Genomic DNA, 24,589 nt, shown 5'->3' with positions numbered 1-24,589 from the left:
TCCATTCAGATTGGTATTGGTAATGGTGGTGGTGATATGTGTGAAGCTGCTTTTGAGGTTTCCTCCCTTTGCTATTGGAGGATGGAAAAACTAATTGGATCCAAGTATAGGACACTATAGATTTGAGAATCTCTTGAATTCCAAAACCAGAGAAATTATTTCCTTTTTTTTCTGCATAGGAATTGGGACAGTACTGTTGTTTTACTGCTGGCCTTTAGGCCTCATGTAAGTTGCAGCAATTGCTATGACATATTAAGAAAAGGTTTTTTTGACATGCTAAGATTTTTATCTGCAGTTTGAATTGATACATACAAAGTATAGATATTTCTATCACGCCTTTATTATTTTTACAAATAACTCAAGGCGGCAAATATATCTAACACAACTTCCTCCTCCTATTTTCCATACAAGAACAACCCCATGAGATGGGTTGGGTTGAGTGACTGGCCCAAAGGTTCTACCCTGTGGCTTTGTGTAATATAAAAAGGTAAAGGTAAAGGTTCCCCCGCACATGCGTGCTAGTCGTTTCCGACTCTAGGGGCCGGTGCTCATCACCGTTTCAAAGCCGAAGAGCCAGCGCTTGTCCGAGGACGTCTCCGTGGTGAAATAGCTTTTTAACCAGCAATATACTGAGCCATGATGGCACAGTTGTTAGAATACAGTATCGCAGACTAACTCTGCCCACTGCCAGGAGTTTGATCCTGATGGGCTCAGGGTTGAATTCAGCCTTCCATCCTTCTGAGGTTGGTAAAATGAGGACCCAGATTTTTTTGGGGGGGCAATATGCTGTCTTTGTAAAGCGCTTAGAGAGTGCTGGAAAAGCACTATGGAGTGGTATATAAGTCTAAGTGCTGCTGCTATTGCTAAAGCTGAAATCTTTGTTCTCTTGTATTTTCACTCAGAATCAGACTATTCTCAAATTGTTAGTACTAGAAACTCTTCAGATTGGTAACTGACAGAATCATATAGCATATTATGAACAAAGTTATTTCAGTCAAAGCATTTTTAAAACTCCTCTAGAAATCATTTTCTGTAACAACTGTCATAAACCCTCCTAAAAAGCTGCAGTGTGAAGATTGTATTCTGCAACACAATTCACTATTCTTCCTCTTCAATAAAGCTTCACAGCTTTCAAATATATATTTCCTGGGGGAGTGAGGATGCAGTTTGACAAAAACTGAACTCCATTGTATATATTATATCCTATCCACCATACAATAATCACCATTAGGAAAGAGTTTCTTATTCTATATACACACAACACAAGGAAATACCTCAAGTTAGAAGGGCTCTAAAATATAGAAGAGTCTTTATTTCATAAGGCATCAGCGAAATTAATTTCACCTCTTTCAGTTCATGAAAATGTGTGTTACAGAGAAGGCCAAAATTTTATACACTCCCTTGACTGAACACTAAGGCAATAGAAAATGTTCACGCAATCATGAAGCAATTTCCGCATGTGGCCTTTTGTGACTTGAATGACTAGTAGGATGCAAGCAGTCGAAGGCTAAATTGCTACTTTCTGTAGGGGTATCCATGGTGGTAACTTCCATGATGATGATAATCATCTTGGTAACCTTCCTGATAACCTTGGTGATAACCATGGTAGCCATACTCTGCATATTCATCTTCTGGGCATCGCATGCCAAGTGACTGCTGAATGGCCATCTCCTGTCGTCGAAGTTGCATAGAGTCAATTAAATCATACACAATCACCATGGACCACATTGGGGAAGGATACCAAGATTTGACATTCCCATCTTTACCAACCAAAAGCATGGAAAAATATTCAGGACTGATCTGGAAATAATTGCGAATGTCTTTCACCAAATGAACGGGGACATCTTCTCTGTCCACACTGGAGCTCCCTAGAAAAGGTCAGAATTAGGGGGAAATGTTAACATTTTCAGATCAGCAGATAAGTTGGTCTTGAAAGCATAGCATATTTAATTGAATATATTTTTACTATTTAAGGTAACTGCTATTGCTGAAATTGACCTGGAATTAGATTAGTTGTAGTACAAATGTTTTTGATGCTAGAAGGAATCTTTTATTATCATATCATGTAAGACACAGGTCGGCAACCCGCGGCTCCGGAGCCGCATGCGGCTCTTTAAGCTATCTCCTGCGGCTCCCAGTCGCCCGGTCCGCGCGCACCTCTCCGAACGGGCAGTGGTGCGCACGCACCTCTCTAATCGGAGAGTGGTGCCGCCCATTTGGAGAGGTGGGCACGCACCTCTCAGAACGGGCGGAAGTGTGCGTGCACCCCGTTCGGAGAGGTGCACGCGCACCTCTCCGAACGGGCAGTGGCGCCGCCCATTTGGAAAGCTGCTGTGGCCCGTTTGCAGGCTGCCGCCTTCCTCCGAAGGTGGTAGCTTTGCAAATGGGCCGCGGCAGCTTTCCAAACAGGCGGCGCCACTGCCCTTTTGGAAAGCTGCTGCGGCCCGTTTGCAGGCTGCCGCCTTCCTCCGAAAGCGGTAGCTTTGCAAACGGGCCACGGCAGCTTTCCAAACCGGCAGCAGCACGTCTGCAAATGGGTGGCGCCACCGCCCATTTGGGTGGAGGTGCGTGTGCACCTCTCCAAAGGTTTGGAGAGCTGCACGCGGACCTCCCCGAACGGGCGGCGGTTTGGAGGTCCTGGGGGTGGCTCCGGCGGCACCCAGGCTGAAGGCAGTGCCGCAACCCAGCGCCCGTCGCCAGGGAGACCCGTCACCGCGCAGGTGCCTCCCGTTTTGCGCATGCACAAAATGTTTTGTTTTTTGCGCATGCGCGTGTGTGGACACACGCGCGCACTTTTTGCGGCTCCCACTTTTTTGTGTGTAATGGAACCGGTTCTGAGTGGCTCTTTTGCTTTTTCCGGTTGCCAACCCCTGATCTAAGAGAAAAATCCCTCCTTTTTGTGTTTTGAAGCTGCATTAAGACATTTTTCCAATAGTAAGTCCAGTGCAATGGGAGAAATTTCTCTTTAGTGTGTCTAATTTCCTACAGAATCCCTATTGGTAAGTAAATTTGGTATAAAACAATAATGCCATAGGTTTTTTAAATGCAGATTTTCCTAATACCATATATTTTTCTTACTAATATCCTTTGTAATTTAAAAGGTTTGAGAACCTGTTCCTGGATAGACAAATACATACTCTCTGAAGAACAAAATTAGCAAACTATAGATTCAAATGATTTCAATAGGGTTTTCCCAGCAATCTTGTGGGCAGTTAAGTGCCCAGTGCAGCTATGGCAATAGGAAGCGACCTAAGCATTCGACATGATTGTTTGAGTAGCATCTGTCTGTTGAATAAACTTAAATTTAAAGCCTATTTACCAAAATGCTGAACATCAGAGAAGATGCCTACAGCAGTGGTAGAGAAAGATGAAAAGTTAATTCTGATTGTTACGACCACTCTGCACAGCATGTTACTCAGATTCATTTAACTTTTTATTTTCATGGGTAGAGCATGATGTCATGACTGGGGCAGCATCTTGCTATCTTCTGGCCTGTGGACTCAGAGAATATAATACTCTCTGGGTTGTCCTCAGACACTTGTGGGCAGGAGCCATATCCCTTTGAGAAATGGAGCATAACATATGGATCTGCAAGATTGTCTACGGTTCTCATGTAGAAGTGGTGATGCTGACAGTATTTAAAGAGCATGTGGTATAGGACTATGAAAAGTTCCAGAGTTCACAATAATAGCTATAGTAACAAGACATGATAGAAGTTAATGCATATGAAAGAAATTAAGTTTGCTTTCCAAAATGTGTTTAGTGAAGTACTACCTGCTGTTTTGATTTGGAAACAAAGAAACAAAAATCCAACAAAATCTAATGAAAACTATATAAAACAATAACACATATATCTACAAAAAGTAATAGAAAAAACATGTCAATCAAAAAAGCAATAACACTGGCCTCCAATTGGGGCTTCAGCACATCACATCCCAAAGGGCTAGGGAAGGATAACACTACTATGCACTTATATAAGGTTATTAATAACACTGTACTGCCTAGTCTCAAGAATAATTCACTATTTCTAAATGTAAACAAAATAAATAATGGTTCAGTACAAAGAATAATACACATCATGTTTGGGTTTGGCAATTTAGTACAGTCAAAATCTGAAAAGGATTTCTTACCATTGATTGGATATAATTCTAGGACTCCACCAATCTCCTCTCCCAGGCCTAATAACTTGAGGATAATTATGTGCCGCAGACCTATAGAAGAAAGGTATCAATTACTGAATAACATCTTGATGGTAGTAATTTTGATAATGCAAAATATACAACAATTATAGAATTGAGGGGATCCTTGGTGTTCTCTGAGCTTGCTTGTTTTCTTACAGACATTTCATTACCCTAACTAGATAACATCATCAGTTGCTACTAAGCTGTTAGCTGTCAGTTTATATTCTATTTAATTATAGAATTAAATGCAACATTTTGCAAAACATTTTTACTTCAGTTATATAATCATAATTTTTATACTTCCCATGTGTATAGCCCACTGAATATATCTAGAATTACTTCAGGCAGTTCCCCAATCCTGGAGTCTAATACAGCTAGATACTGTAAGTACAATTCATATTGATACATTATTATTATTTTTGAAACTCTGTATCAGAATTGCTCAAATCACTACCAAAATATACAAAGGGAAGCTAGTCCATTGTACTATTTTAGAAGTTTACAAGAATACCATAATTTGACTAAACCTTTTTTATTTTTTGATATATTTTATTTTTATTCTTTACATACATATGTTAATTTTCCAAACAACGTGTGAACTGAGTTTATAATTCATTAATACATATACAAATCTCACTCTTTGGTTCTTTTTTCCAACCATTTATAAAATAAAATCCAGCTTTCATAATATTTAATTTGACTAAACCTTGTTGAGAAAGGATCGTAGGAAAATCTATATTCATGACCAGTCATTTTTTTCTCTTCATAATTCAGACACTAATTTTGGAGATGTTTGTTTTGTAAGAATCTAATATAAAACATTTACAGTGCAATCCTATAGATGTCTACTCAATAATCAATTCTTATATGTTATATGTTCCAGGACAGGATTGCAATTTAAGAAACCATCATTTGATTATGATTGTTCACTAAGACCTAAGAAAAAGGAGAATTGTAATTTATCAATTGGTTTATTTCAAAAAGGAAGAAAATATGAAATTGACCACATGGTCTTTTGACTGATTGCACTATGATCTCTCCATTTGGAAGAAAATGATTCAGAAGTTTAAGAAACCTCACTGTAATGAAATTATTTTTAACAGGCATAGATGTAAAGCCACAAAAAAGAAAGAAAGAAGGCAATTATTATCCCACCTTTATTTTTATTAATAGTCCTTCCTACTAATATTTTTCCCCACAATAACAACCCTTTAAGATGAGTTGGGCTGAGAAATAATGACTGGCCTAAAGCAACCCATCCGGCTTTCACGTCTAAGGCAGGACTAGAACTCACAGTTTCCTGGTTTCTAGCCTGGTGCCTTAACTACTAGATCAAATTGGTTCTTACTATTTACCAAAATTATTACTTACCAAAATTGCATGCTTGCCCATTCAGGGCTGCAAGCTGCTGTGAAAAGGCCCAGTCTTCTTCATTGGGAGTTGATATTATCAACAGTCTCCTCCTCCAACGGAATCTGGAATGAAAAAGAGGTCATACTAAAAAAAATCCCCACATTACTGGGTAGAATCCATCAGTTAGTCATTACAACTTTCTGTGTAGCTTCGGCCAATTTATGACAGACATTGTAAAGCAATCAATAGCTCTCCAGATATTAATTCAACATCTGTAGCCTTAGCCACAATGGTCAATGTTGAGGAAGGCTGGGAATTATTCAGCATCAGCTGGAAACTATAGTCTGAAAAGTCCTTTTTTTCCTTCAAAAGGCAACTGGACTGTTTCTTCCTTGAAGAAGAAGATGTTTCTCTTCTCATCCAAGAAGCCTCATCAGTTCTGATGATGTGGGGTGACAAATTGATGAAGCTTCTTAGATGAGAAGCTAAATGTTTTCTTCTTTGTCCTCAAGGAAAAAAAAAAGTCCAGTTACCTTTTGAAGAAAAAAAACACCTTTGAAACCTGGATGGCTGAGAATCTCACCAGACATCTGGAAACTATAGTTTATCCACTCCTGTGTAGTAGAGGATGAAGCAGAGTCTATTTAAGGGAAGGGAAAACAATCTACACTTTTGGTCCAGCTGGCCTTGATATGTTGTTAAGAAACTCTCCTATTTGTTGCAGCTCTGTTTTATTAATTTATAGCCAGACTCTTCATTCCCCTGGAAAAAATTAAAAGACTATATGAAAATTGGCAGGATCTGGAGGATTATGGATAAAAGGTGGTTTGGAAAGAACTATAATGGTCCATAAAAGAGCTTTCCCCACAGAAATATGAGCAAAGTCTTTATTTATCAAAAGTCCAAAACACTTTCTTCAGTTAATTAATTCTGCTGGGAATACAGTTGTACCTGTTCTCAAATACCTGAGTTGATAGCCATAGTCACTGGCTGGCATCAGAAAGGCTGACAAGATTGGACATTTGAAGCTCTGCTGCTGTTTATGTACCAACAATGCACATAAGACATATTAAAAAGATGACAAGGTTTTTAATCAACTGTTTGCACCCAACAATTTCAAATCATGATCATTGCTACAAATCCCCTTGGAAACACCCCAACATTTGCTCCTTAGGTTCATCCTCCTGAAGTGCTATTCTGCATTGCTCAGCTTTTGTAGGACTTTTGGAATTCTTTTAACAAACAAAATACATCATACAAGCTTGAAGTCTGTCCAGTCTTGTTCTATACCTTATGTCAACACATTTGAGGTGAAGGCTTTTACTTCCAAAAATCTTGACTCATTCTGGAAAGTGAGAAGATCCCTGAGGATGCGCTCCAGCATGAGTCCAAAACCTTGGAGGAATAAATCTTTGGTCCGGTTGACTGACTCAGATTGGATCCTGCAACATTATCCTATATTTGCTTTCATTCACAAAATGACTCACTGAAGCTGGAAGGAAGGAAGCTTAAGTAATGTTGTCATTAAGTATTTATTTCTGAATATATAGGCTTCTTTAAATGAAAAAAAAAACTCAAACTCATCAGCTGGTGGCAATTGCATTCTAACATCTTCCTCATTTTATATTATTAAAAGAAAATAAGATCTGTAAGGTAGCTTTAGGAATACCTGGACAAAAAGTTTTCCAGAGATTGTTTCTTATTTTCTTTGCAAACAATGCCTTCCCGTTTCTGCTTTTCCATTTCTTTGATACGTGACTGGAAAGTGTCTATCAGATCAAACACAGACTTCATGGTGATAGGCACTTCATAGTATTGCTATAAAACAAAGATTAAGAAGAGCTTTAATTGAAAACAAATCTCTTGGCATCTCCCAATTCAGATGACTTATAGATACAAGAAGTTTAATATTATCATGATCCAAAAGCTGATATAGTAATAAATTTAGCTGTTCCTAAACTGGTCAGATGTAGACAATCCCTGGGAGCTTTTGCATGCCATCTTAAATTCCATCAGGAAAGAAAGGTATATACACATACCCATATTTGTTTTGCTAAAGGTGACATAGTGAAAACTTCAATGACATTGTAAGGCAGGGGTCTTCAAACTCGGCCCTTTTATGACTCATGGACTTCAACTCCCAGAATTCCTCAGCCAGGCATGCTGGCTGAGGAGTTCTGGGAGTTGAAGTCCATGAGTCATAAAAGGGCCGAGTTTGAAGACCCCTGTTGTAAGGTCTTTAGAATTGTATGTCCTGGACGTCTGGTTTTGTGTCGTAGCGACACGGCCAATGGATTGGAGGGCTCCGACCCCATGGCCAGTTTTGCCCTGCCTGGGGACCCTAAATGGGTCTAAAGTCAGCCTGGAGAGGTGACAAAGGAGGGCCCCCTGTTGATCACAGAAAGACAGAGGTCAATCTGTTTGATCTGGGGGAAGCCCTTCAACCCAACAGGAGAAAGGCTAGCTGCACTCCAGTGACTAGCCCAAGCTACCGGCATCTGAAGTCCAAAAGCACCAACTAAGAACAACTGTGAACAGTGTGCTTGGAACTAGGTGAGAATATCAATCTTCTCTTCTCTATTTAGAAACTGATTTCCTGGAAAAGATCCCCAAGAAGCAAAAAAATCCTCTGAAGGTAAGAAGGAAGGGGATTATAACTCCACTCTTCCATAGACGGAAGCAACGATTTAATTTTTATGGGGGACAGAAATACATTAAAATGGATTAATGTAAAGCTATGATCTGGACAAAACTGAAAACTATGGAAAATTGTTAAGATTTTCCATTTGAAAGAATCTTGATGAAATTATAAGAAAATATTTTTTCATTTTAAAAGTTGGAAAATAAACAGCTACTGACATCGAGTCAGTATAGAACTACAACTGCCCTGCCTCAGAAATTGGCAAGATGCCCCAAAACAGAGCACAACTTGTTCCTTTGATCCTCAGTGATTCTTAGTTAAATAGACAACAGCTAGGAATAGAGGAAAGAAAATACACTATCTATTGCAGAATGAGAAATACAATTGTTATAAAAACTGCTGACCTTCTTGGATTATAAACAGTTACTGAGCTGTGATCTTTAAATTCAAGAATGCTTTGCAGGGAAATAAAAAGTTTGACTTTCTGGGTATTTTTCCGGGGGGAAATTACTGGATTGTTTTTAAGCGGTTGAACGTTTTGGACTGTTCATAAAGATAAGAACTATATAAGACTGTGGTGTTTGGAACTTAAGACTGGTTGGTTTGATGAAAATGGAATTTGCATACACAACTAAAAGTGGTAGGAAACCACACTCAATATTCTTTGCTAAATTCCCCAGTCTGGTATATCAGAGATTTGGAGGAGTAATACTTCAAGACAAAACAAATATCTTCCAGGAGGAAAAGTGTGCTAAGTTGCAACTAATCCAAATGACAATTGTTTCAAATCATGATGAGATTACAAATAATTTTGATGATATAAATGAGCATACCCTTGACTTAAGCTCATAATTAAAAAACTCTCAGAAAATGATGACAAAGAATGAACAAATAAATCAGACAATAGAACAAAAACCAGAGGAAATTGACTCAAAGATGGAGGCTACAAAGGAAGAAAATCACAGCTTAACACAGACAAAGAAAAATCTGCAAGATTCTGCCATAATATTGGAAATGGAAAAGACATTTTATTTTTCAGGACTTCAAAACAAACCTGAAGATAAGAAAGAAGATTTGATAAAATGGATTATAGAGCTGTCAGGAGAACCACTAGAGTTTGGGAGACAAAAAAATGAAAGGAGAAATTGAGGGAGAAGAAAAGTGAAAGCTTAATGAATATAAATGGGTGAAACTCAGAAGTGCCTCGCCCAATTTGTCTTTCCCGTTCTTAACAACACTTATAAAAATACAGGAAGAATCCCCTGGCAAGCTGAACACACTGACTTGGAAAGCTGCTTGGCAAAAGAAGGTGAGAGCCAGACTCAAAGAGAGATGATTTGACCTACCAGACGGAATACAACATGACCAAACATTTGTTTGACTATGGTTAAAAGGATAGTTAAATCTTGAATATGAATGGGTTTTATAGTAAGAGTGATGTGATTTATAAGTAGCATAGTATTTTTATGATATGGGAAATGTAAAAATATTGGGATGATTTAAGTGTACGAAATGTTTTGGATATTTAAATGTAATCAATTTTGGGGAAATTATAACTGACAAGAAGTATTTTGAATACTGAGGGGAAATTAAGCTTAAATAAGAATTCTGAGGACCCATTGTTTTTCCTTGAAGACATTTTGCTTCTCATCCAAGAAGTTTCCTCAGTTCTGAACTGAACTGAAGAAGCTTCTTGGATGAGAAGGGAAATGTCTTCAAGGAAAAACAACATCCAGTGACCTTTTAAAAAGCACCTCTGGGATAACTGTGACCTGGATGACTGAGAATCTCCATAGACATCCAGCCTAGTACAATCTTTTCTAATGAAATGAGCCAATTATTTTAAATTATTTCTGCAACTCCACTTTCTTCTTAAAAAACAACCCACTTTTATGTTCATACCCTGAATCATATCTCTCATATGATCAACTCTCCTTTCTGCCCTTCTCATCTCTATTCTTAGTTGGTCACACTAGTCATCACAGTAACTGTAATACAAACCATCCACAGGACATCTGGTCTATTCATTAATTTTGCTAATATACTTCTTCCTACCTTGGCCTTCATATCAGAATCTGTCAACACCATAAAGAAGTCATTATAGGTCATTCCGTATTCTCTTCTCAGCTCATTGATGAGATTCTGATCCACCAGGTCTTCATCTTCTATCACCTTCATAGGATTCTCATTATCTTAAAAGGAAACGAAATGGGGATGAGCAGATGTCTCTGTTCTCTTCTTCAAAGATACCTATCAGATATCACATTAATTTCCACTAATGCAAGCAATAATGGTAAATGCTTGCTACCTTCTTGTCAAACAAGTGAACATTATTCCTTAGATACTACTAATAGGCAAACCAGGAGCCCAAATAATAGTGCAAATCATAATGGCATCAAGCAAAAGACAGATGGTCTGATATAGACAAAGCAATCTTATGGGTCATAGGGTAAAGAATCTATGAGCTTATCTAGGGAAAGAAAAAATTAAGTGTGTGTGTGTGTGTGTGTGTGTGTGTGTGTGTGTGTGTGTGTGTGTGTGTGTAAAATAAGAACTACCTCTGTTGTGCAAATTAGGCAGATCTTCCTCTCCACCACTAAAGGAGAAGGTCTGCGTGTCTTTTAGCCATGTTATGCCCTCCCAAGAAAGTAGGTTTGGCTTTCTGGTGATGTAACATTAAAATTAACTGAGATGTATCATTCAATGGCATAATTTTTATTCTCTTTAGATATCAGTGAATCATTTTAAGTATTTGTGTATATGCAGCACAACTTAAAAACAAGAATGAGCAGTTCAAAAATCTACCCAGAAATTGAGTTTGAGAAGACTGGAGAGATCATCACATCCATGGGGAAATGTGCTAAATTCCAAGATCTGTTTAAACCACTTTCCCTATTCATGCCTTTATAAATATTAAATTAATCATGTCATGTTATGTGGTTTTGTTCATTCTTATATAGCAATAAAATTTGTTCTCGTGAAAGGGATTTCAAGAAACTGTTTATTCTAATAAAATGTTCTCATTATTCAATTACATTCATTCCTAAACAATTTCCTAAACAGAAAATAATTCAAGTATATTATTCTCCTGTCTTTAACTCTCAAAGCAAAAACATAGACATGCTACAAAATGAATGTATTTCCATGCCATAATACCGGTGGCTGTAAGCTGTGTTGTTTTTTTTAACTTAAACAAATTAAAGGCTCTCAAATACTAACCTTTTGTTTTTGTGTATGAAAATTTGCTTATGTGCTACAATTGGCCACATTCACATACTGCACTCAGTTATGATTGATACAAAATGTTAATCCACTTCTAACCAAGTTACATGGCTTATGTAATGTATGGACTCAGCCTTTCCCTTCACACACCTTATAGTCTCATCTTCCTAAACCACAGACAGTTTTAATCATTGTTTATTGAATTAGCCAGAAAAAAAGCTGGCTTCACTCTTGTTGTCTTTTGAAATAATACCTTGGCAGTTACTGATGTCATTGCCTATCTTCTATAGCAAACATGTCAAATTTGTGACGTCACGTGACGTCGTGCAACATATTGGGACGGTTTTGCCATTGCCAGCAATGGGGTGGGCGCGGCTTCCGTATGACCACTTCTAGAGCATTCATTTTTCCTGCCCAAATCCAGACCTTTTTCTTTGGTTTTCCTTGGAGTTCTGCCTTTGTTTTTAAAGCTATCTGTAGCCCAGAGAGAGGTTGGGGTACTTCTCTGTGTCCTATGTGATGGAGGGTACATCATTCTTCTGTAAAGTTCTTGACTATATTTAGCCAATGGACCATGAATGTCTGAACTTGTCTGGGTTGCCAGCTGATCTTTGCAACACAAGCCCAGCATCCTGATATGTCCAGTTCTTTATTCTCTTTTTTGAGTTTATTGGACTAAAAGATAACAAAATTAGTGAAGCACAAAAGCAAATCAGGACATAACTGGGAGGGACAGCCACAGGAGGGGAAACAGAAAAATATCTTCTCCTTTCCTCTGATGGAATATTGGTGTAAGCCAGGGGTGTCAAACTCAATTTCATTTAGGGCCGCATCAGCATTGCGGTTGCCCTCAGGGGGCCGGGTGGGTATGGCCAGGGTGGGCGTGGCCTACTGGGTGGGCGTGGCTAGACTGTATGGCCTACTGGGTGGGCATGGCCAGCTCTACATCGTTCGCATCAAGGGTGCCTATGGGGGCCTGGGCAGGAGTGGGACAGATCTGAGGGTCTCTGGCAGAAGGAGGATCTCTGGGCCAGGGCCAAGGCAGTGGGGGCCGTTCCCTCACTGTTTCCAGGATGGCTTTGCGGGCCACATGAAACCACTTCGTGGGCCGCATCTGGCCCCTGGGCCTTGTGTTTGACATGTCTGGTGTAAGCTCTTCAAATTCACAGAATGGCTTCTTTGGATCCATCCTGATATTTTTAAATTCATCAACCCATTAGAAGCAACTAACAATTTTGCAGCATTACAAAGAAAGCAATGGAATGTTTTTGTTTTTATTATGTCTATACAGCATGAACTTTCTAAAATGTAAATGTTTGTAGCCCTAAGGTATGTAATATCAGAGATCATAATACTTTAATTGACAAGAGGAAAGATGTGTGGAAGAATACATTTCATCTACTTTTACTTCGGTAAAAAAGAAAACTAACAAAAAGTAAGGCAAATCTTTCTTAGAATCACAGAGCTTCTTTAGAGACAGACTTTCTCCTGCCTTTTCAACTAATTGTCAGAAACTGTTTTACTTGACTCTATAAAATAAGGATATCTTGGCAGTCTAAGCATACACTCCCCCTTCACCTATTACTGTGTGTGAACAGTCTCACAAGCCCATGGAGTTCCAGGATTTGGGGAAATATCCCCTAGTACAGACATGTCAAACACAAGGCCCGGGGGCCAGATCCGGCCCGCGAAGTGGTTTCATGTGGCCCGCGAAGCCATCCTGGAAACAGTGAGGGAACGGCCCCCACTGCCTTGGCCCTGGCCCAGAGACCCTCCTTCCACCAGAGACCCTCAGATCTGTCCCACTCCTGCCCAGGCCCCCATAGGCACCCTTGATGCAAAGGATGTAGAGCTGGCCATGCTCACACAGTAGGCCATTCGCACTCTAGCCACGCTCACCTAGTAGGCCACGCCCACCCAGGCCATACCCACCCGGCCCCCTGAGGGCAACCGCAATGCTGATGCGGCCCTCAATGAAATTGAGTTTGACACCCCTGCCCTAGTAGAAGTCTTTGAAGAAAAGCTATCTTGCCCTAAATATTCATGCTGGTGAATAGACAATGAAGGCACCGCCAGTAGAAGTTAGTTTAATTCTGAGGACAGGACAAATGGGATGATTGCTCCCTACTCCCTTTCACTGTTGTCTGGCCTTTCATACAGGTAAAAATTAAGTTAACTTCAATTACATAAAAGAATTAGATATAAAATATGTGGCTAACCACATATTTTATGAGTTAAAGGATTTTGAATCTATTTTGCGATCTAATCACACTTTTGAACTTGCAGTTGTTTTACTAGTTTGTAAGCTATTAGAAAGATACTCAATAAATCTGAATATGATGCTTAGGAAAAGAAATATCTGAAGGAAATACTGGAGCCACCTGTATACATACAAAAAGGGAATACAAATACATGTTATCTGAGAAAGGGTTTTCATATTCTTCCCAACCAGAGGTCAGTCTGTCTGTCTGTCTATGTCAACACTGTAACGATCTTGGCTGAAGCCATTTTTGCTTCATTTTTGGTGCCACAGTACTGGGAGGAGGAATGATGGTTTTAAGGTTAGCTTGTTACTCGTCCCAGCCTCTGCCAACCTAGCAGTTCGAAAGCACGTAAAAATGCAAGTAGAAAAATAGGGACCACTACGGTGGGAAGGTAACAGCGTTCTGTGCACCTTTGGCGTCTAGTCATGCCGGCCACATGACCACGGAGTCGTCCTCGGACAAATGCTGGCTCTTTGGCTTTGAAACGGAGATGAGCACCGGCCCCTAGAGTTGGAAATGACTAGCACGCATGTGTGGGGGAACCTTTACCTTTACCTTAAACAATGCATTGTCCCGTGGGAACCAAGGCCATTGCTGCCTGACTTTTAGCGGATTGAGGCTTCCGTTAGAATGGCAGCCAAAATATTCTATTGGGGAAGTGGATAATTACATAGTGCTGGGGTGGGAAGTTCAACTTTGTAACATTGTAGCACTTGGGAGGGAACTCCAGACTTGGTTTCACTTTTGACTGTGCCGATACTTTGTATCCAATAAATATGTTCTTTAAGGAAACCTCTTGCCTTGGAGTTCTGCTTTTATTGGTCTTATCTATCAGAACCATGTCAATCTGACTGTCTGTCTGTATATCATCTAACTAACTATCATCTATCCATCCATCCATCCATCCATCCATCCATCCATCCATCTATCTACACAGTTGTCGATCTCACATTTGTGATTCCGGGTGGCTTTCCACACACAGACCATCCTTTTAAATGCATATATATATTTATATATTTCACGGTTGCTAAATTTCTTGAGCATTCTATGTAATAAAATTAAACCAACCTAGCTGGAAATGATCGATCTTCATATGACTGTTGTTCATTGTGCCAAAGATGGTGATAACTGAAATTTTTCTAGTCGCCATTTTGCAAAAGCTCTCCAAATATTCATCCCTCTGTTGCACATACATGTTGTTGTCAGCTTTGGGTGTTGTGATCAGCTAATAAAATGACAGAGCATTAGTTTCAGGAAACCAAACAACGCAAGGCCCAATAGCTCATACCCCACCCACCAAGGCTTTTCCTTTCCCTGTATTTTAATGGTGATGAGAAACAATATTTACTAGTTGGAATTTTAGATATAATTTGTGACAAGTCAAGTCTCATGATATGTACAGTATATTGGATTTAATGCTCTGCCAGAATCAGTTTTGGGGAGAAAATACAGCTAGACAGTGAGTCTAAGACCAGCTATCAAAAAATGAATGAAAATTTATTAACTTATCGTTCCAAAACCAATATTTTAATTAATAACATGATAAACATGTTTTAATAGATTGTTAGCTACATGTCTAGTATTTCCACAACGTTACAATATAGCAAGAAAAATACTGATTGTGGATGATAGTGTCCTTGTAAATAGAGTTTTTTATGCATTTGAATTTATTACATATTGCAAATTGCAAATGTACATGGTTAAAAAAGGACAGTTTGAAATATACAGAAAAGGAGCCCTTTTGAATTTGTATAATTTGCATTTTAATAGTTAACTAAGTACATTTGTCAACCCTGACTGCTCTTTAGAAGGCCAGATCCTGAAGTTGAAACTCAAATACTTTGGCCACCTAATGAGAAAGAAGGACTCACTGGAGAAGAGCCTAATGCTGGGAAAGGTTGAGGGCAATAGAAGAATGGGACGACAGATAATGAGGTGGCTGGATGGAGTCACTGAAGCAGTAGGCGTGAGCCTAAATGGACTCCAGAAGATGGTAGAGGATACAAAGGCCTGGAGGAACGTTGTCCATGGGGTCGTGATGTGTCGGACACGACTTCGCAGCTAACAACAACAAAGTACATTTGTCCTCTACAAATTATTCCTAATTATTTTTTTCAACTAGAGTCCAGTTGTAAAAACAAGATTGTTTGAAGGCTAGCATTGTTTGCCTGCCTGATTTTTCCCATGATGAAGCAAGAAAATATGACTTAATAAAAGCCCATATCTGGGAGACCTAATTCGGGATGAACATATTGTGTGAGGCCACTCATGGGGGATTATAAACCAAGGACTTTTGTTCTACAACCGATAGACCATAGTTAAGTTAGAGTTGCTACATAGGGAATCTGGGCAACCCTGAGATAGTAACTCTAAATTACATAAATCATGGAAATGTACTGTCTGTACCTAGTCAAAGAATAATCAATTATTTCCCTTGTAGTGAGTTGTCTTCCTAATTCCAGTTCACTTCCACAGAGTAAATTTTTTAAAAAGAATGATGGTAGTAAAGATCTGATCATGGAGCTCTTCTTTAAAATCAAAATTTTAAAATCAAATATAATTATTTCTGAAACAAAGAAAGCATGCTTTGATTTAAAATTGTCAATAGGTTAAATTTAAAATTTGGTAAAAATGCTGCCTGGCTATGAATTTCTTTTATGCTTATGTATTAAAAAAAGGCATTTCATACTGTACTTCCACACCACAGAGTAGCAAACAAATGTAACTTATCCAAGGTAGAATAAACGAGCCTAAAGCAAAACCAGACACAAACAGGAGAGAGGAAGCAAAGCCAGAATTTGCAAATGACCCCACATGTTATCCACAAGCATCATTAGCATGTCCAGAAGCTGGTAGTCTGGGAACTGAGTAATTCCAAGATCCTCTTTCCTTTTCTCTTCATAGAAGAGCAAACGTGGACTGGTTGGTCATGCCTTGGACTCATTCTGCAAAAAGCATCTCCCCACTTCTCTGCCAACATGAGTGTCTTCACAAGCCATCCATAGAAATCAGAATACTCTTCACTCAAGTAACTTAGCTCCCCCCTGGAGAAATTCATCTGGATATCCTTAACACATTAAATAGTTAACAGACACACACAAGCAGACAAAACCCATGTACACATATATACTTTAATAAAATTACTCCCTTAGATTTTCATCATGTATCTCCCAACTAATGCTTTTCTTTGGGTGGCAAGGAAACTAGTCAGGCTTCAGAATAAGGGAGTTGGCTGCAACTATCACCATTTTTATTTTCTAAGGATTCCTCCAGGGTTCATGTAGGATAATACTGCACCTACATTCCAATTTTATTTATTTTTTAAAATTAACAATAAAGAGATATAAGGAATCCAGCAAGGCTAATAAAATAAATAGTGCTAATAAAATAAAATATGGCAACAAATTAATTGCCTAAAGAAAATCTATTCTATAGATTTCTAATATTATTAAACACGACAAAATAAAATTTGTGTTTCACTTATCATGCATAATCATGTTTTGTTTTGCATTTATAATAACCATTATTTGCATAAATAATAACCAATAAAGTAAGTATGAATTCTCACAATATGCCATAAAATTAAATGTTGTTTGTTAAGGAAAACATCTGAGGAGGTTGCCGTGTTTTTTTAAAATAATGTTTGATGGAAGTTTATATACAATTGTTAAATTTGGGGAAAGGCAAAAACAGGCAATAAAGCATTATGGTTTCAGACATTCATCACATCACTGAAACCACACACTTTATATAGAAAAAGAACTCTATCCATCATGCTGACAACATGCTAAAAATATTGCAAATATGTATGTTCATATCCTAGACCAATCCCAGAAAAAAATAAGATCTGGAAGTTGTCATCAATATGATCAACCAAATATCAACTAGAAATGTTGGAAGTTGAAATATATATAAATATATTCAGCATGAACTGTAAAACAATAAACATACAACATCCTTTTTTCAACTGTTGTTGAATTCATTTCCTCATATTACTGGGTCACAGATTCTACCATCTCTGTTTCTTGTTTTCTGACAATTTGTGCAAATTACTGAGAAAAGATTTAATGATTTGCTCCACAAGATTTATAATTACATTTTTAGAAACATGCCATGCTAGTGACAAACTAAGGTAGGGATAGAAAACTTTATCTTTCAAAATGTTATCAATCACTCTTATCAAGTTATATTAATTTTGAAAAATGATGAGAATGTGTAAGGCCACATATTGTCCTCCTCCATCATAAGGTGCCATGGTAGGCAGTATTTTGGGTCCCAGTGAGCCTTATGATTCTTTTCCTAAGTCACCCATGCACAGCGACAAGTCCTTTTTCTATTTTCATATCTCGTAGCCAGGTTGACTCATATGATTGAAAAAGGAACAAACGGTTAATTTGACATTTAGGAACATCTGTTTCTGAACTTAAAGAATGTGAATAGTCCACTGTCCTTAAGCTAATGTTTACATTTTATAAATCTCTATGACAGAAGGGCATTATTAAAAATATAAGAAGTAATCATATTAATTGTACTTTGTTAATTCAGCGACCTACCCACTTTTAAATGCAGCCTGTAGGTCACCACTCTAAATCCTGTTCTTACAGTACTTGCAGTTTACATTGGCACTCCTTGGCAATCTGTGTTCCCTCTTAATCAGAGGATGCTAATGTTTCCTATGCTAACATCTTATCCTCAGTCCAGAAGTGTTTTAAATGTTCCTACACTGATTCCTTTTGTTATGGAAACAACTGGAGTTCAACAACAACTGGCAAAGGAACTCAGTGTGGCTAGACTCCTCGCCCTCAGCTCCCTGGCTACAAGATATATCAGCCATGCCACTGACTACTAGGCAGTTTGAAAATATCGCCTCCCAGTTAGGGAGCACGAAGCCTTTGGTTAGCAAGGTACTATAAACCCAGTATGGAGGCCATGCCCCAAATTTGCAATGGCCCTTATTTTGCTGACTGAGAGCAAAGTGGCAAAGTAAGCTGACAGTGCACTTGACCTGAAAATTTTACACCTGAAAATATTGCCCTAGAGTTTGTCAGGAAGAAAAAAAATGTGAAAGGGGGAATGGCATAATTCTTTTATAAAATGTCAAATGAAGACAGAAGGGTCCCCAACCATTCTGAGTCTAGTCTCACCCATTATTGGTAAGTGTAGGTTCCTAGGCAATTATTCCAGCAGGTATGCGGCCCAGGTGTAAAACTGAATATGGAAAGCTTTCTTAGATATGGCAACGTAAGACATCTCTTGGAAGAAAAGCAGAAGATAGTAACAGCTGTTTCTGTGAATTCAGCACATTAAAAAAACCCTAAACATTGGGGGATATGTGCAATATTTCATGTGTGAACCTTCACTCATGTAACATGACTTTGTGACATTTTTCTCTTGCTGCCCATATCTCAGGTCTATTTTGAAAGGTCCTCCCTCTTCAGCAGTAAATTTGGCACTTGAATACAGTGAAGAGAAATTGGTAAGAAGCCCCAGTTCAACTAACTAAAAGACTTGACTAATTCATTACTATATACTTCAACAACATAGACCATGGGTAGGCAACCTCGGCTCTTTTATGACTCATGGACTTCAACTCCCAGAATTCCTGAGTCAGCCGACTCAGGAATTCTGGGAGTTGAAGTCCATGAGTCATAAAAGAGCCGAGGTTGCCTACCCCTGAGATAGACAGTAAAGACTGATCTGTAAAAACACAGGCTTTTCCCACAGAAATTTTTTTAAAAAAATCCTTCCTAAGAGCTGTTCTATCAATGCACAATTTTTTGCGTCAGTGGTGCAGTTGGATGCAGATGGATGAGTGCAGATGTAGACTTTGTACCACGTAAGGGCCCACAGTTGAGCAGAGGCCCTGTCCTGCCTTTCTCATGTTCTTTACCTTAACAGCTCTCTGCAGAAATGAGAGTCTTTGTTCTGAGGTGACCCAAAATTCTTTAAAAAGTTACATGCTGGTAAAAGGAAGGCTCCCAATACTTGTAAAAGGAGTGAAAATAGACAGAAGGTAGGGAATATATGCAAATATGAGTGGGAAGAATGCAGGTGGAAGCTGAAAGGACAGTGTCCATGTATAATGTCACTCCCAAGGCCTCTTCCATTCTGGCAACGCCTTTGGTTTACAAGAATAGCATTGGCTTTCTCAGAAGGCAATTCAAGTAGAGAAACGCCGTCTTTCAGATATTGCTGGACTTCAATTTCAACCATCTCAGCCAACATGGCCATAGATCAGGGATGATACAACTTGAATAACAGAGTATCTAGAAAACTATAGGTTCATCATGCCTGATTAAGAGAAAGGTTAATACTACGGTACCATCAAAATGAAAATGTCAAAATACTGGCTGCCATCAAAAACTTTCAGAAGGCAAACAAATGCAAGAGATACCTGTCTAGAAAGAAAAGTCTATATTTATAGGGTCTCATTAAGAGATTTAATTATGAATAGATATGTGAGTAATGTATGTTCAGGGATGAGCTACTTACCAAAAGTCGTCTTTTGCCTTCAAAGAAGTTCAGAAGGTTTGTCACAGATTTCTTGGAGGTCTGCGTGAAAGACCTAGCATGGGGTTTCAGGCTTCCCTCAATCTCTATTTTGCTTCCTTTCTTGTTTTTCTTGTTGCGCTCTTTCTCTTGCTTGCTTTTCCTTTCGGCTCTGTCCTTCTTGGCCTGCCTCTCAATTTTCTTGTCATATCTTTCTTTCTTCTTTTCAGATTTATTTAAAGGGATGCGTTTCTTTGACTCTCTGGCTTTCTTGGGTGGAATATTTCCTACGGGGATGTTTTCCTCTAAATGAGGAATGGTGGGCTGCCCTAAGTCATATTTACCTTCATATTCATTGCTCAGTATCTTATCCTGGGCTTTCTGTTTGGACTGCTTGCTTTTAGGAGGCTTCGGCTGGCCGGCTGTGATGCCAGGGTCCCGACTCTCCTTCTTGTCTGTCCGATTGTCTCGGAATCTGCCAGCATTTGCCTTGGTGTAATGCTCTGAGGTGGCCCTTGGGATTTCTGTGTAAGTGTCATAATGACTGGCTTTCCTGGGTCTTTTAGTAGCTGTTGGTTGTCTTTGACCTGGATGCTTTCCTCTGCGGTTTTCTTTCCACACAGAAAGGGAGGTCTCTGTCTCAGGAGTGATAGTTGTCTCGGGCTCTGTAGGAAGTTGGGTGAGTGACTTTGTGGTCCATATTCTCTGTGTAGCTGGAGTAGTTGTGATGGTGGTTGTGGGTCTGCTTGGTATTGTCGTTATTCTGGCAATTGGCTTGAGAGTTGTAGTTGTTGGAGGGAAGGTAGTGGCTCTAGATATAGTGGGGGAAAGAGATGGCACTGTGGCCGCTGCCACTTTCTTCACAGTTTTCACTCTGGTTGGCTGCATTTTGCCTTTTCTTGTTTCTTCCTTTCTTGGGAATGACTGGACACGACCACCACTGGGAGCTGCTCTTGTGCTGCTGTCCCCAGTGATCCCTTCCTTGATGATCTGGCCCTCTCCTCCAGCTGCTTTACATTTCTGAATGAAGCCTTTCTGCCTTGCCTTCTCAATCTTCCTGATGGGACTCTGGTCAATGACTTCATATATAGCTTCCAACCTTACTGGGTACGGGTACCGTTCCTCAACTTGTAACGTCTTCTTTAACAACACCATTCCAAATTTCCCGTTCTCTAGTTTCAAAAAGCTCATGAGTTTGGGAATGAGGCTTGGATCTAGAGGCTGCTCTAGGATTTTCCCTTCAGGGGATATCTTCCTAACTTTACTACCTTCTTCACCTTCCCCATGGAACAGTATAATCTGCTGGACATGCCTTTCCGCTAGCTCACAGTAGACGTCGTCCTTCAGCAGACTCATCATGAGCCGGTAATAGCCATCTGAGTCATGAGGAACAGAGATGATCCAGACTCTATTCTTGCCTGCAAAGCTAGCCAGAATATTGGGAGAACTGGACCCTAATGGAAAACGCACAGCACGTGATTGGACTGCAGTGGATGTTCCTTCATCTTTAATCATTTCCAACTTAGGTCTTTTCATCTGCCGTATTTTTATCTCACCATTCCTTATCTGAACCTGAGATTTATTTTTTGAGGAAGAGGCTGCTAGGTTTTTAGGTTCCAAAGAATCCCTTTTAACAAGGGGACGTTGCCAATGCCTCCCAGAAAGATTTACACGTCTCTGAGGCACCTTGCCCAACCTGGACTGGGTTGAAATAGATCTCCTGAAATTGCTACTGTAGGCCACAGGTTCTTTTCTGACTCCAAGACTCTCTCTCTCAGCTTGCCTCATTGGCTTATGTGAGCCACACACGAGCCATGTTGCCCATAACACAGTTAAGCTCACAACTGGTGTCCAGTTCATTGTGACCCTAAAAAAGAAAATGGGAGGAGAAACACATTATTAGTGGGCTCTCAGAAAAGACCAAAGGTATCCAACATTCTTAGAGTGAGTCGTCAGCACCAGAAATCGTGCTGATCCTCCCAAAACACATTTTTAAAAATTGTTTTACACATTTCTGCTGGTTTTTTGTGTGTGTGTCTCTCTCTTCTCTTTAAAGGTGAGAGCATATGTGTCAGCAACAACCCCTGCGGTGAAGAAGAAAGCTAACCACATTCTGTTAAAAGGGACTGTTGAGATTCTGCAGATGAAGCTATGAACGGAAAGTAGAGGAGCACTCTTGTCCCTGGGAATGGGTGGGGGAACATCCTTCAACAATAATGGCAGTTAACAATGCCTGGGAGTGCTTGATACAGAAAAGTCAAAAAAGATTTGTATAATCTACACACTATTAATACAGCCTGCCTGCCTGTCTCCCAGACCTACACACATACAGGATGTCAAGACTCTCAGAACAAGCAATGAAACTTACTCTTTGCAGCAAGTTACTCTTCTCCGAGACACTTTCAGATCCTCTCTTTCAGACCGCGGGGGTTGCCATGTAGCTCTGCTGGGGGCAAAACCAGATCCCCCCCCCCTCCCACGCCGAAAGGCTTGTTCGTGTTCAGGGAAGCGGATGCAGGCAAACAGACGCTGCCGCCCGGAGCTTTCCTCTCTCCATCTAGCCGCAGCTCTGCCTCTTTTCGGGAGCAGCCCCAGAGAGGCGCTTTTCACGGAATTCGCTGCTGTTCGGCTCTTTCTCTCTCTTCCACACTTTCACGGCCGCCTCCACATCAGTTCCGCTCTCTGGCCTGCAGCGGGGATCCTTTGTCTCTCCAGAACCGAAGCAGCCAGGGCTAATACATTTACCAGGCAAAAGGGTTTAAACGCTCACCAAGCGAAGGAAATATAGCGCGCTTCTCTCCTTTACCTTTCTCTTCATTCCCAAGCCTGTCTGCCTGCCTCCCTCCCCTCCTCCCCCTTTTGGAGTGCCTCCCAGAAATTCTAGGGGGGGAGTGTGTGTGTGTGTGTGTGTGTGTGTGTGTGTGTGTGCCCGTTGAACTGATAGAAAACTCATTACCTTCTTTCCCGGTTGTCTTTCACTTTTGACGGAGAAACGAGGAAGTTTGTTATGGGCCTCTTATATTACTTAGGACAACTATAAGGGCTCCTTCAGCGACGTCTTTCCAGAAGTCCTTCTCCTTCTTAAACCCTTCCACGTTTTCAAATCGTTCCTCCCTTTTTAAAGAATCGAGTAGAGGTGACCAGTGAGGACCAGAGTTTCTGAGACTTCGTGCAGCCTATGGAAACCATCTAGAGACGAACTCCTCACAACCAAATTTGAACCTATTGATTTGAGGAGTGACATTGGACTGTTCCATTGATTTCTAACAGCAGCTTTGTTGCCAATTCTTTTATAAAAATGCAAGTAGATGGTAGAGGACAGGAAGGCCTGGAGGAACGTTGTCCATAGGGTCGCGATGGGTCGGACACGACTTCGCAGCTAACAACAACAACAACAACAACAACAAATTATATTTGGTTATAATGTTCTTCAAAGCAACAACATACTAACAGCAAGATGTTTCTGACATTTTAGCCAGTGTTTGGACAGTCCAGATTCTTAATTTAGTTCAATCAGTCAATTTAATTTATAGCCCAAAGGCCGAAAAGCAAGTTATAAACATAATCTAAATTTGACATTGGATAAAATAGTTTAATAAATAAAATATTTAATAAATATTTTACAATAGTCTTAAAATCCTAGCTCATTGATTACTTAAAGTCTGCTAAAAAGTTTTCTGTCCTCCCAACAACAGCCTGTTAAGTAGTTTAGACCCAAAGTTACTTAATCAACTTCGCAACAGAAACTGAAGGAGATTCTTAGACACTCACTAGTTATCTTAGTACCTACATGCTTGTAATGAAATTATTGCTCCGCCATAAAGCATATTCCTTCCACATAACCCCCCCTTTCTAAAAAAAGGAATCAAAATTTAACAGATATACATAATCCAAGACCCAATGAATCAGGATCTGATGATAGAGACTATATATATATATATATATATATATATATATATATATATATATATATATATATATATATATATATACAGAGAGAGAGAGAGAGAGAGAGAGAAGAAAAAGAAAAGAAACTTAATGTTGACATGCAACTTAGCTGCTTCTTGCAAAATCACAACTTAAGCTAAAGAAAGCAAAATCATTACATCATCTTTTTCAAGTTCTGTCATGTTTAGGATGTAGTGAGCACTGATTATGGCACCCTATTAACATAATCGTGGTTGCTCCGTTTCTTCTATTATTTTCTTGTATGTTAGTAGCCACTCTTCTGAAATGAAGTAGTGGTCCATTCATTCCAGAATGCCAGTGTTAGACCTTACATTTTTCTCGACAACTTCAAGTTTGCCTTTATTCACAGTTCTGACATTCCATGTGCCCATCTGGAATTTGCAGCCCCAAACTTTTCCTTTCCTTCTGTGACATCAGCAGCTGGATGTCTTTAAGCTTTCATCCACTCATCCATCATAAATACTTTTTAA

The 24,589-nt window shown here is 39.5% G+C and overlaps 1 protein-coding gene across 2 annotated transcripts; it reads right to left on the bottom strand.

Moving 5' to 3' along the window:
• Positions 1 to 737: 737 nt before the first annotated feature.
• On the bottom strand, positions 738 to 22,979 carry CCDC80 (coiled-coil domain containing 80). Of its 2 annotated transcripts, none has more exons than XM_081328042.1 (8): positions 22,515 to 22,979; positions 20,154 to 22,017; positions 14,730 to 14,886; positions 10,231 to 10,367; positions 7,204 to 7,352; positions 5,553 to 5,656; positions 4,131 to 4,211; positions 738 to 1,868 (listed from the first exon to the last, which is right to left on the bottom strand). In XM_081328042.1, exons 2-8 carry the CDS (start codon positions 22,008 to 22,010, stop codon positions 1,516 to 1,518), a joined length of 2,838 nt encoding a protein of 945 aa, XP_081184168.1. In that variant the 5' UTR covers positions 22,011 to 22,017; positions 22,515 to 22,979; the 3' UTR covers positions 738 to 1,515. The 2 variants fall into 2 exon arrangements, with proteins under 2 accessions (XP_081184168.1, XP_081184167.1); XM_081328041.1 differs by having other exon boundaries at positions 22,519 to 22,979.
• Positions 22,980 to 24,589: the final 1,610 nt, after the last annotated feature.

This window comes from Vipera berus (genome assembly GCF_964194415.1).
Source record: "Vipera berus genome assembly, chromosome: 4".
NCBI lineage: Eukaryota > Metazoa > Chordata > Lepidosauria > Squamata > Viperidae > Vipera > Vipera berus.
The sequence above is the reverse complement of the archived record's forward strand: the minus strand, read 5'-3'. Positions and strand labels throughout refer to the sequence as shown.